Below are 14,213 nucleotides of genomic sequence, written 5' to 3' on the forward strand. Positions count from 1 at the left end.
ATTTGAAAGGTGTTTAAATTACTCAAAAACATTTTTTTAAACTTCAAGTCTACCGATATCAACAGGTTTGTGCAGGTTTAAGGTCTGAGTTTAGCAGACATCATCACCTCTATGAGATGTCTTCACTGATATAGTGAAACCAACATGTTTGTTTGTGTGTGTGTGTGTGTGTGAGTGTGTAACCATACAGTTATCTTCGGCTGTAAATTATGAACTATATACACACCCTGGTTTTAGGGGATGCCTCCTTGGTTGGGCCTAAACCACGGTGCCTCTCCCGAGTGAATTGATAGCTGTATAGGAGAGATGATGGCTGCAATTTAATGATCTGAAGTTGAGATATTACATGTTAGAAACAGTGTACCTTTGTAATGTAAAGAAGCTTTTCAAGATTAGATGTATTCACTAAATAGGACTATGGACTCTGAACATTAAGCAAATAAAAAAAAAAAATCTCAGAATATAATCAGAATGATCTAACAGGATTATTCTATAGAGAAATCCCATCACTGGCAAAAAATTCTTCCAGAATTACAGCTTTACGTCACAGTTAACACTCTTTAATTTCTAATGCAATCTCAATACAATCAGCTTTAAATTAGAGGTCATAAACTGACAGATTTATTACTAAAAAAAACGTAATAAAGACGAAACGTTACCTTTTTCAGGTCGCATCTCGACCTCTGCAAAGCCTGTAGGCCTATTTTATTTATCTTTAATAGAAATCGCGATATTTTATCTTTATTTAAAGCGAGACTGATTTTAGGAGACCAAAGAAATATGTTCTTTGTCAAAACCCGCATTTGGGATGCAAAAATGGCTTTAATTTTGGGCCATTGTAAGATTGATTAAATTAATAGGCTAAACATAATCACGATTCCATACTTCATGGTATGGTAAGGGACGATTTTTGAAAGAGACATACATTCTTTGTACCTGCCTGGGAGTTTATACAGCCTACTCTTTTCAGTTGTTTATTTAAACGTTTCAATGACAACAAAAGTAAGATTTTTTTATTTAGCCTATTTATTTTCACCCGTAGCTACTCGCTGCGTTGGCATGAGGAGGTAACCATAGCAACGGAACGTTAAATACCATGGTGAAAAAAACAACAAATAAGTTAACTCTAGTGACTTTTCTTTGACACCTTAGGCCACATCCACACGAAGCAATAACTAAAAAAAAAAAAAAAACGATGGTTGAGATGACTGAGACGGACTCTACATTTGTGAGATGGGCATACTGCGGGGTCAGAGAAGAGAAAGAATGCGGCGGACGAGCAACAAATTAAGTTTAACTAAAAATAACACTCTGTTTTTATTAAATCATAGTCTACATATAAAAGGAATTAATACGCGAAATATATATTGACTTAAATAATTAACAGATTAACAAAACGAAATTACGGAGTAGGCTATTTTATGTTTCCGCTGTTCGATCGCGCCAGCACCTCACGCACAAACATACAGCATTGCAAACGTTGCAGCCGTTCATTATCAGAATAAAATACAGTCAACCAAATATAGATACACTGGTTAATTAAAATCGTCCGTACAATCCGTGTCGTTCAGCCTGAGCTCAGGCCAAGCACATATTTGTTCATGTGAAGAGTGTGATTTATTTATTTATTTATTTTGCAGAAAGCACGTTAAGTACAAAATGATATGATGATAGTGGCGGCTGCGTGAGAACAAAGGCATTTGCCTTCAGTTTCGCTTTAAATTCATTCGTTTTGGCTTGTTTAGCAATTTATATTTTTCATTCTTGTTTTGTTCTGAATACAGTTCAGTTTAAAGGATTTGTTGTGGAGTGAGGAGAACTAAAATAGCCTATAGGCTTGCTATGTAACTATTACTTTCAAAAGCCAGTAATAAGTAATAGCCTATATAATGTATTACATTTTGGAAGTAACTTGCCCAACACTGGGGGTGGGACAAAATATCTATATGGCGATATATCGTCGTCTTTCTCCATGTGATACTTTACGAGAACCGATACACTGGTCCAAATATCGATATTTTAATTAATACAATAAAGTTGCTCTAAATAGATTTTCCTGTTCCCAGCGTCTAAAAAAATGCGCCTACAAAAACAGGTACAAAATCATTAAAAAAAATCGAACACAGTTTAGTTTATATTATAATTCACGCACTGCTCGTTAGATCAATTATGTGTCGATAATTAAAAATAGTTTTGTGCAGCATAGTTTTTAACATCTGCAAAATGAACAGAAGTCTCGGTTTGCAACGTTTCCCCCTGTAAATAACTTAATTACTGGAATAATGCCATACAGTGAATGCTACATGCCTCAGTGTATATATATATATATATATATATATGGTCGCCGTGATTTTGCCAAGTAAGACATGTTCCTGGATCAACATCTTTTGTTGATCCTGGATCAACATAACTGTCCAAAAATATAGACTTAACCCAATCCCTACCCCTAAACCTAACCATACCCATAATTTATTTCTAAAAAGTGAAATGATAGCTGATTAACAAGGGTGTAGAAGCACCTAACCCTGATCGTAAGCCTAAAACAGATATTTCCTGAAAAGTTATCCCTCAGTTCTGATTGGTTGATAGGAATGTTGTTCCAGGATCAACAAACAATTGGTGTATATATATATATATGAATGCTACATGCCTCATATTATATATAAAAAACCGACTGACGCAAGTCAAGTAAAGCGTGTGTGGAACTCAAACGCGCTTGTCGGTTTATAGGACTATTTTTAATGTAACACCGAGAGTTTCACATGTGTTTACTAGTGGATGTTTTGCTCAATTCAAACACTGTATGTAAGTACATTTCACATTCTTTTGTAATTTCTTTTTTCATTTGTCAGTTTTCATTGATTGTTGTGCTGACATGATTTGACATTTTGTTCATAACACTGCACATAACACTAAAGTCTGTCCCTGGTATGATGCTTCCTAAACGTTCAGATTTTACATTTTAATGTGTCCATTCTTTTATTTTGCAGATTTCAAGTTCATCATGTGGTCTCCCCTCCACTAGACTGTCAGAATGAAGCAAACCGAGCCACAAAAAGACAGAGAGAGCCTCTATCTGGAGGTGACCACTGTGAATGGAGCCGTGTCTCTTCCGCTGCACTCCTCTATTGTCCTCTTCCTCCTGTCCTACACAGAGTGCGCATCCTTCCATGTCTACCTGGTCACAGATCAAGCAAGTATCCTGTCGCCCCTATCAGGTCTAGTGCCCGGGGGTCTGGCTGTCTCTGAAGTGAGGAGGGACGAGCTGCCAGGGCTGGTTAGGATGTGCCGTCTTCCGGCTGCGCTGGAGCCTGGCGCTTGCTTTTGCAGAGCCGGCCTAGCTGTCGTACTGAGACACATCATTCAGAGAGCATGCCAGCTGATGCCAGGCCGTAGGGATGTGGCGTCACTCTTGGGCTTCAAGAATACCTGTCTCAAGGCTTGTGCTGAGGTGAGATTACAGGTTAAAAACAACCAGAGGATAAATGCTTAAAATCCAGATGAGTAGTCAAAAGTTTGAACTAATAGTGTAGCTGTAGGGTGACAAGCATGTTGACATGTTTTGACAGGCGCAATCACTTAAATTTTGGAGTTCAGCATCACAGAATCACACATTCACATGTTGACATTTGAGCTCAGCGTTTGCAGATAGTAGCTATAAGGCATTAACAGAGCAAAAAACAAACTTGGGTTGCTCTCCTGTTTGTTTTTTCGCTGTTTTTAGAGCCTTGGGCTGTCAGTGGGACAGGTGTGATGTCTCAAGACACCTATTTCAGTCATGTCTGTCGGATATTAGAAAATACCTTAAGGCAATTTTTATAAGTGTGTTTTCCATTTTTGGGAAGTTGTGTGTCAGTCAGCCTATGACAAATTCAGATATATGCCATGGGTCATATCGGATCATTTGGACAACAAATAAGAACCAGAGAAACAAATATGGAGTTATTGTGTCTTTAAGGGAATGCAGTGTTGTTATTGTTAAATAAAACTATTATTGATTTTGGTAATTAAAATTAAGTCAGTGAAAATAAATAAAATATAAATATCAGATGGATAAACGTAAACTTAAGAAACTTAAAATGAAAATTTTAAATGTTTCCTTGGCAACTAACTGAAATAATGTAATTTTAAGTTGAAGTAGAATTGCAAAAACTCTAAAACCAAAATACATGAAAGGTAAATAGAAATATTTAAGAAAAAAAACGTATAAAAATACCAAAAAAATTCTACAAAAATAAAGTATGGCAAAAAAAGATATTAAGCATAAAAAATTCATTATTGATATTAAGAAATACTTCTTGAGCACTAAATCAGCATATCTGATTTCTGAAGGATCATGTGACACTGAAGACTGGAGTAATAATGCTGAAAATTCAGTTTTGCATCGCAGAAATAAATTACATTTTAAAATATAATTAAATCGAAGTTAGTTATTTTAATTTGTAATAATATTTCACAATATTACTGTTTTTACTGTATTTTTGATCAAATAAATGCAGCCTTGGTGAGCCTAGGAGACTTCTTTTAAAAGACCAGTCTAAATTAAAATTAAAATCGAAAAATATAGGAAAAAGTATAAAAAATATAAAAAAGCTCATTCAAAATATTTATAAATACTATAATAGTATGTAAATAATGCTAAAAAAGCACAGGTTTACTGTAGAGATGAACAATATGTGCACCATATTCATTATTGGCCAATATTTACATCTGCCGTTATTGCATATTTAACTGTTTCTGCTTGTTTTAAGATTAATATCAATTTTCCAGCTCTAATTTAAAGGGATAGTTATCAATTATGGCAAAAATGTAATCCTTTTTATGTGCTTTAATTATTTAAATTTGTTAACAAAATAGTATCAGTTTGTAACATCAGCCATTTATCAGTTATTGACCAGTTATGTAAGTAATTATCAGATTTTCAGTATAAGCCTCAATTTTAATATCAGTACATTGTTAGTTTGCTTAATTATACGAAACTCTGGAAATGTACAAAGGCATGCCACAGTATCCGTTCATATAATTCATGGGTCGTACATCACATTTATCGGTTATTAAAAGATTTCTAACCGTCTTTGCTTCTCAGGTGAGTCAGTGGACTAGACTGTGTGAGCTGGACATTCCCTCTACAGTGGACCGACACTTACAAAACCCTGAAGACCAGATGTGTCGACTTCCTGCTGCGATCCTGAACTTAGAAAAGAGGTTAGGGAAACCCGTCAAGGTCCACAATGATGACAAGATACGCCGACAGAAGCTACAACAGCAGAAGAAGGGCGATTCTCAACTAAAAGGCCCTAATACAGAGACGGAGAGTCATCCGAATGAATCACATCCAGGTGTTGAGCTCACTGCTGCTCTGGCGAAGCTCTCTGCAGATGCAGTTCCTGCTCCCTCCACCAGGGAGCGCTCTGACATCAGGAAAGTCAAGACCACAGATTTGCCAGAGCTGGAGCATGTGTTTGCAGAAGGGCTCTATTTCACTCTCACTGATGTTGTCCTGCTGCCCTGCGTCCATCAATACCTGGTAAAACAAACAAATCGAAAGCAGTTTTTATCTCATTACTTATAAATCACAATTCCTCACAAAGAGAGCCAGTCATTCATTCATTTTAGCAGTAGGCTCACAGGTGCTTTCAAGTTATGTCAAACACAGACGTCTCTTGTGCCTCTTTGACTTCTCCTACTTCAAGGTGATTCTCTCAGTCCTGCATTAAATAAGGCCGGTAGTTTCTGTTGCAATTGAAATGGATCAGTGTTGCGTGGGACGGTGAATTAGATTCTTTGCGCTGCAATGTCCCTGAACTCTTTCAGTCTTAAGAGCTTGACGCAGTCTGACACCAGTGTTTGTTAGACTATTACTCTTGAGAAGCAGAAAATCTGTGGCAGTGGATTTAATAAAGGCCTGTTCTCATCAAGAATGGTAGCTATAAGGATAACTGCATTAGTGACTACACCAACAGAGGGTAACAGTCAGAATGTTATCATCTGTTGGTGGAGACACTAATAAAATAAAGCAGTAGGCAGCATTATTGCAGTTATATCGCCTGCCAAACAATAACAATATAACTATGAAGTTTTTAATCATTCTAAAGGCCCGTTCACACCAAGCACGATAACTATAAAGATAACGATAAAGATATAGTTCTAAAAATCGTTCTCAATAATAAAGAATGGCAGAGTCCACACCCCAACTATAACGATAATGGCAGAGAGAAACAATATCGTTGGAATCATTTCTAAGCGATTTTTTTTTTCCAGCTGATGAACGATAAAAACATTGACAGCCAATCAGAATCAATCCTGTTATAACGAGCTCAAGAATTTAAAGCGGCAGAAGAGCATGCGCTTGGAATAAACAGACGATATCGTCCGCTGGTGTGGACGCTAATATCGTTATCGTTCTTGGTGTGAACGGGGCTTAATTCTATGAAAATAGTGACGTACACACCACAGCCATAATGGTAATGATACAGAGGAAAAATATTGTTGGAATCACTTTCAAAACATATTTTTTTTCCTGCTGATGAAGTATAAAATCACTGACAGCCAGTCAGAATCCTCCACTGCATACAGTTATTAGACTCTTTTCTTCGTTTGGTTGGAGGTGTTAAAGGAATAGAGTACAACAGTTCTAGAAAAATCCCATTTGTTTTTTTTTTTTAATTTGATTTTGAATGAAAACTTAAAAACCTTTAAAGTCAGACCTGCTGTGAGGTTATTGATCGGTGGTATATGCTTTTTTTTTTTTTTTTGAAGTTGTCAGGTGAAAACTACATTACCTAGGATTCTGCAGAGAAATCTTAACTAATCAGAGAACCTAAAACAAGCAAATCATGCTAAAAGAACATTTTAGCACCCATCAACTCACTGCAAATGACGTAAGTCAGTTTCCCAACAGTCTCAAACTACTTACTATTTGCATAACTATGAATATTTTGCAATAAACTTAAAGGGGTCATCGGATGCCCATTTTCCACAAGTTATGATTCTTTAGGGTCTTAATGAAAAGTCTATAGCATACTTTGGTTAAAATTTCTCAATGGTAGTGTAAAAAACACCCCTTTTTACCTTGTCAAAATCAGCTATATAACAAAAAAATCTTTTTTTTGCTTGTTTCTTTAAATGCTAATGAGCTCTGCTGACCCCGCCCCTCTCTTGGGGTGACAAGTGTGCTCTGAGAGACTGTTTACTTTAGCCAAAGCCACTAGATGAAGTTCTTTCCCTTGTAAAGCCATTACACAGTTTACACAGTCTGAAACGACCTCAGTTTTTATTCTTAAACGTTGATTTTAAAAAAAAAAATGTTGGGGTCATATGATTTTTTTTTTTGTATCCTGAGAGAGATAGGGGGGCAGGATTGGGAAGAGTCCTCGGGTCGGGATTCGAACTCGGGACAACCGTAGCGCGGCGGCGCTTTATGTCGGCACGCTGTCCACAAGGCTATCACCACCGACTCCTGATTTCAGTTTTGACTTCAGTTTTATAATGTTGTGATTCACCTTCTAAAAAATTAAGCTCAATGGACAGCATTTGTGGCGTAATTTTGATTACACGTTCCTCATTTTCTTTAAACAAATAAAGATGTAGGATACAGTAAGGCATTTAAAATTTCTCAATGGTAGTGTAAAAAACACCCCTTTTTACCTTGTCAAAATCAGCTATATAACAAAAAAATCTTTTTTTTGCTTGTTTCTTTAAATGCTAATGAGCTCTGCTGACCCCGCCCCTCTCTTGGGGTGACAAGTGTGCTCTGAGAGACTGTTTACTTTAGCCAAAGCCACTAGATGAAGTTCTTTCCCTTGTAAAGCCATTACACAGTTTACACAGTCTGAAACGACCTCAGTTTTTATTCTTAAACGTTGATTTTAAAAAAAAAAATGTTGGGGTCATATGATTTTTTTTTTTGTATCCTGAGAGAGATAGGGGGGCAGGATTGGGAAGAGTCCTCGGGTCGGGATTCGAACTCGGGACAACCGTAGCGCGGCGGCGCTTTATGTCGGCACGCTGTCCACAAGGCTATCACCACCGACTCCTGATTTCAGTTTTGACTTCAGTTTTATAATGTTGTGATTCACCTTCTAAAAAATTAAGCTCAATGGACAGCATTTGTGGCGTAATTTTGATTACACGTTCCTCATTTTCTTTAAACAAATAAAGATGTAGGATACAGTAAGGCATTTACACTTTACTGAAACAGTAAAAATATATGACGTTACACACACTGATATACATATACTGTTTCAATGGTGTATCCACACAACCTAAACAATATGTATTTTGGTGTAATTTTAGTGTGAAAGAATCACTTGCTAACTTTTTTGTGTAAAGCTATATCCAGTTTGACAACGTAATGCGTTAAACCCTAAAATCCTAAGACTGTTTCAAAGAATAATTGATGTGCCTTTATAAAATTATAAGCATCACATTTCTGCTTTTAAATCTATCAAAAAATGGCCCCATTCACTTCCATTGTAATTGCCTAGCTGTACTCTCCAGTTTGGTTTTGTGAAGAATAAGAGGGATGACCTGAAATGACTTAATGCCACACATATGTGAGCATACAGCAATTTAATATTCTTTTAATGCTTATTTTGAATTTTATTACTATTTTTGATGATTTACATTTCAATTAGACATACATAACTGCTATTATTGCTCATCCCCAGGGTTGTGGACAAGAATGATACCTTAATGTATTCTAGACATAGACGTCCACACCACAGATGTACTTTGAAGTGATAGCTAGGGAGCAGAATATCATGGAGACTTTGTCCCTTCAGAAACCCTGTGGTGTGTCTTTGAGGTGAAGTTTGTGTGTGTCTGTCATCCATTTCTCTCTCCTCTCTGCATTGTTCATTCTCCTCCTGTCGTTCTCTCGCTCTTGGCTCTCTGTGGTCAGTGGCGCATCGGTGCCTCCTAGTTTCACACTCCGTCTAGCATGTCTCCCTCCTTCTGTCCTCCTCATCCCTTTCTCTCAGTCTTTCCTCTGTGGAGCGATGATAGAGCGTCGCAGCTCTGGAGCTGATCTCGGTTCAGTGGGCACAACACTTTGATGGGTTACTTAAATCACAGCGCCTCGCTGTCAGTGTGCATTTATTAATATGCATTCATGCTTTTTAGAAAACTCCACAGGAGCACAACGTACACGTACACGCACATATCTATCTATATTAAGAATTTTGCATTAAGAAAATGTTGACCATATTTAGAACTGTTCTAAAGATTGAATGTTTTGTGTTGTAATATTTTTAATGACAGCAATGCAAAATCTCTGTGGTCAGTGGCGCATCGGCGCCTCCTAGTTTCACACTCCGTCTAGCATGTCTCCCTCCTTCTGTCCTCCTCATCCCTTTCTCTCCGTCTTTCCTCTGTGGAGCGATGATAGAGCGTCGCAGCTATGGAGCTGATCTCGGTTCAGTGGGCACAACACTTTGATGGGTTACTTAAATCACAGCGCCTCGCTGTCAGTGTGCATTTATTAATATGCATTCATGCTTTTTAGAAAACTCCACAGGAGCACAACGTACACGTACACGCACATATCTATCTATATTAAGAATTTTGCATTAAGAAAATGTTGACCATATTTAGAACTGTTCTAAAGATTGAATGTTTTGTGTTGTAATATTTTTAATGACAGCAATGCAAAAAATATTATTAAATTATTTAATATAAACATTTGTGTATATGTATATATTAAATAGCTTACGTTAAAGTCTTACAAATAATTCCAAGATGCATGAATATTTTGCAATTTAAATATCTTTTTTGCATTGCATTGCAATAAGTGTGCTTAATTGTCATACAAAATATTACTATACAAACCATTTGATCTTTAGAACAGTCCTAAATATCATCATTTTCTTAATGCAAAATATAATTTCATATGGCAATTTCATACCCAGACTTATTTTTGATATTTTAATATAATATAATATAATAAATATAATATAAAGTCTTTCCGTTCCAGATCTCCCTCCAAAAGCACACCCCCTCCACCCTCTCCCATCTCCCTTTGCTGCTGAGATGGTACCAGCGTGTACAGGAGCTCCCCAGCATACTGAGGGCTGCAAAGGATTGTGGGATGGCCCTCCTCAGTCTCAGCACGGTTGACCCTTGCCCTCCCCAGCTGGAGGCCCTACAACCCAGTGGAGCAAAGCAGGAAGGGCCAAAACTCAAGCAAGAGCCCTTCGTCGGGGGCCCGCGGCTAACTCTCTCCAAACTGCAAGTAATTGAATTTCACTCACTTTTTCTCCCGCTCTCTTGCTCTCTTAATTTATTCTCCTTGTTCCTCTTTCCCTAACTCGTCCCGCTCACGGAAGGAGATTACACATGCCGCGCACAGAAGCGCTTCTCTTTGCCACTTCACTAAACCTGTCAGTGGCGAACTCACATAATCCCTAAACGGCGATCTGCTCTCAATACGTTCAGTGCTGTGCTCTCGTCCCCTTACGGCAGCCCTGTGTGCCACTGCGGGCCTGAACCACGATGATAAAGGATTTATGCACTCCAGCGAGGCAGAACAGCAGCCGTACTGACTCGCTCTTAACTGATGGGACTCCCTGCCACTTGATACTTTAAGGAGGCTGGTATTACGGGGCTGTCTGACTCCGACAAGCGCTGCGATTTCTTTCAGCTGTGTGTCTGACGTTCATTAGTTGTGGTAAAGAATATGTGGAGGGTTATAACGGATAAACCTTAACATATAATGAAATGCTTACATTTATCATGAAATGTTCTAATCCGTAAATAAAAGAAAGCATTCACGAGATTCATTTAAAAAGAAATTAATGTGATCAGTAACCTAATTTCATGCGTAAGCAGATCAAAAGAACACGAGAAACAGGAATTCAGTGCACATTTGCTTATTTTTCTTCATAAAAATAAGATATTGCAGAAAATAAATATGGATTTTGTAGTTCTTCACACTTCTGCAGACTGTAAATCACAATTATTAATATCATCGCTATTTATATACGCCAAAAATTGTGTTGAATTGAATAGTTGTTTATTTTGCCACTAGATTTTTACAGGAACTTTCATGGGCACAGTGTTCAGTATTTGTACAATATATACACTACTACTTTTTTCAGCAAAGTTGCATTAAATTGATCAAAAGTCACATTAAAGAATTTTACATTGTCACAAAAAAAAAAAAATCTGCAGCTGCTCATCTATTTACTTGTTCAACCTTGATAATTATAAAAGTTTCTTGAGCATCAAATCAGCATATTAGAATTATTTCTGAAGGATCATGTGACACTGAAGACTGGAGTAATGATGCTGAAAGTTCAGCTTTGCATCACAGTAACAAATTACATTTTAAAATATATAAAAATAGCAAACAGTTCTTTTAAATTGTAGTAATATTTTACTGTATTACTGTTTTACTGTATTTTTCATCAAATAAATGCAGCCTTTCAAAAACATAATAAACTTAACAATCTCAAACTTTCGAACAGTATTGCAACTAGGTATTAAATGTCAAGATTTGTTTTTATTGAAGAGTTTTCATTGAGAACGAATTGGTATTATGGCCTTGAAAATAAATGGCTCTCATGAGTCAAAACTCAAGTCTTCCTCGATTTAAAAAAAGAGAACAATTAAACAAGTTCTATATTTTGGTCCATTAATTTTATTTTAAAAAGAAGTACCAGATTCATTTATCTTCATTGTCTTTAAGAAACCAGTACACCACATGTTTTCATTTAATTAATAGTGATGGATTATATCAAAACTGTGAAAGAAATTATTCTTTTCTCACAGTTCACCTAATTCCATTTTTCTTCTCTTCACAAAGAGGAGATCAATTTTTCAAGCACGTTTGTCCTCCGAGGTGGGCTAACGTTGAACCACAAGTGTACGATGGAGTTTGTTCTTAAACAAAAAGAACCATAGTGATCATATAGCAACGTCTGAAACATTTAACTATATTAACCAAGGTACCTTCTTGTGCAACATAAAAACTAATAGTACACCCGTTTTTGGACATTTACCATGTTATATTCTTTGATCATGGTAAAAAAATAATAATAATTGCATCACACTTAAAAACGTATGTATGTCTTTATAAAAATTATATACGTTATATAATAAAATATTGTTACAAGTGGCTTTTATTTTAAAGAAAGATATTAAAAGCAGTTGATTTAGTGTTTCAATTGGATCGGGGCTACTATATATCAAAAGGCCTTGGTATTACCATCTGATAAGGTTGCTTTATCATGGTACTGCCAATATACTTTTTAAGGGCTGTGTTTACCCCTGTAACTTTGTACTAGTTTGTGGTTTTCCCACCAATTTTACAACTTTGTAAGGCAGTACTATATACAATATTGTTGTTTCTTTATGATGAATCACTTGCTGTAGTCACAGACCCCCATGTTTCCTCACCTTTCCAGATAATAATGCACTCATAAGGCTGTATTTCATGGAAAGCTCCGCTTGTGACATCATTACTGTGTCCTGATGAGTGCTCTCTTTTTCCCAGGAGGAACCGTTGATTCAGTCCATAACCTCCTGTGCAGTCTTCTGCCTGCTTATTCAATTTCCCACCACTTCCATAGCAGACCTGCTGATTTACCTAGCATCTAAACGGCCCACAAACTCCAACAACACTTCATCGGTGAAGAAATATGCCCATAATGAGTAGAGAGCCCACAGTGGTCTCTCATACACTTCTGCTGTACGACTCCCACAGGAGAGGCAAACAGAGTAACAACGCTGGGTCTCTTTTCTGTCTGCCCCGGACCACAGTACTGCAGCCGTGTCCCCAGCAGGTGATAAAAACGCACAGCTGCCGTCGAGTTTTCAGGCCTGCTGCAGAACTTCTCTTCCAGCTTTTCTTGTGTGTGTGTTTGGTGTTTGCCACCTCTGGCATTTAGCAACTATAAATCTGATATTTCCCGTCACGCTAGTGGATATCAATTTGGTGTGTGTGAATGAGTTGGAGCTCAGCAGGCTCTCTTAATGCATAGCAGTCCACTGGGATTTTCCAGGCTGCGTGCTTTCTGCTTTAGGTCTGCTCTGCAGCTGTTGCTGGTGGCTCATTGCTTTAGAGCAAATGACATTTTCATCCGCAGAGCCAAACCTTATGGCCAGCCTGGATTTGTAATGACAGAGCAGCAAACAGAGATGCACCATCACTAACAACTGTGTAACAACCAGATCCAGACCTATTCTAAATCAATAACCAAGAGCATCTCACAAGCTCCAAGATTTATTACGGTTTGTGAATTTAGGTGTGGCTAAAGGGTGTCGTTAGGCATGACACGCAGCAGATTAGCTATATTTGCGTATTATATTGTGCATTTTAGCATGTCTGGAATGTTGTGGTGGCCAATCAGAACCTGGGACTGGAACTCTCCATTTTATAATCGTGTTTTGGGACCGTCTGGACTGATTTTTAATCATTTGCAGGATTCTTAAGTGTTCATTGCACATTTCAAATAAATAAAAAAATGTGCCTACATTGCAAGAAGAGAAATAAATTATTTTTTAAATAAATTATATAAAAGATAATGCGATATTCAGGGGTATTAGAAAGCAGTGCATTATTAGTCTGGGTTTTTTTGTTGTACATTGCTTTTTTTGTGTGTTTTCACTTTATTGATTGTATAATTCTTATGACTTTACAGACCTTTTGTATGTAGACACAGGGCCGTTCTTAGGGGGGTGCAACTGGAGCGGTCACACTGGGCCCGCGCTTAAGGGGGCCCCGCAGCGAAGGGACCGAGGGGTGATTTGTGCAAATTTGTGAAATTTAAATGCCCCCTCGACTGAGGTGCCCTGGCGCCGGCCCTGGACTAGGCTTAAGCCTTGTCTGTGAAACCGGGGGATAGACTGTCTTTTTCTTTAGTCTGATTCTTTAGTCGTCTTTTACATCCTTTTTTTTTTTAAACCTGAATGGTTGAACTATTCGTATAATTACTTATTGTCTGTATGTTTTATCAAACAAAACATTTCCTAGAGGTTTTAACACCAATCTCACTCTGTCTTCACCCCGTTCCACATGAGTTTGTTTGGTAGTTCAGGTTAATTTCATTCTAAACAGGTCACCAAGTTCATCTTGCCAGACTGGTGAAAATTTGTCATTGATACTAAAAAAGTACCCTATAGAGTCCCCCAACACAACACCATATACTTCTGTGTCTGTAGCATTGCATGTATTAGTATTTGGTTTACATCTCATATTCACAATGTGGAATAAT

At 37.4% G+C, this 14,213-nt stretch overlaps 1 protein-coding gene across 1 annotated transcript in view; it reads left to right on the plus strand.

Moving 5' to 3' along the window:
• The first annotated feature begins 2,729 nt into the window (after window positions 1-2,729).
• The window catches only part of LOC107729368 (glutathione S-transferase C-terminal domain-containing protein-like), a 51,833-nt gene continuing 40,349 nt past the window's right edge, over window positions 2,730-14,213 (plus strand). The window contains exons 1-4 of the mRNA XM_016539848.1: window positions 2,730-2,805; window positions 2,991-3,451; window positions 5,087-5,527; window positions 9,974-10,231. Of these exons, the coding sequence (XP_016395334.1) occupies window positions 3,035-3,451; window positions 5,087-5,527; window positions 9,974-10,231 (1,116 nt within the window). The 5' untranslated portion in view covers window positions 2,730-2,805; window positions 2,991-3,034. The remainder of the gene's footprint in view (window positions 2,806-2,990; window positions 3,452-5,086; window positions 5,528-9,973; window positions 10,232-14,213) is intronic.

Source organism: Sinocyclocheilus rhinocerous, unplaced genomic scaffold (assembly GCF_001515625.1).
Source record: "Sinocyclocheilus rhinocerous isolate Xijiao unplaced genomic scaffold, SAMN03320098_v1.1 scaffold1148, whole genome shotgun sequence".
NCBI classification, from domain to species: domain Eukaryota; kingdom Metazoa; phylum Chordata; class Actinopteri; order Cypriniformes; family Cyprinidae; genus Sinocyclocheilus; species Sinocyclocheilus rhinocerous.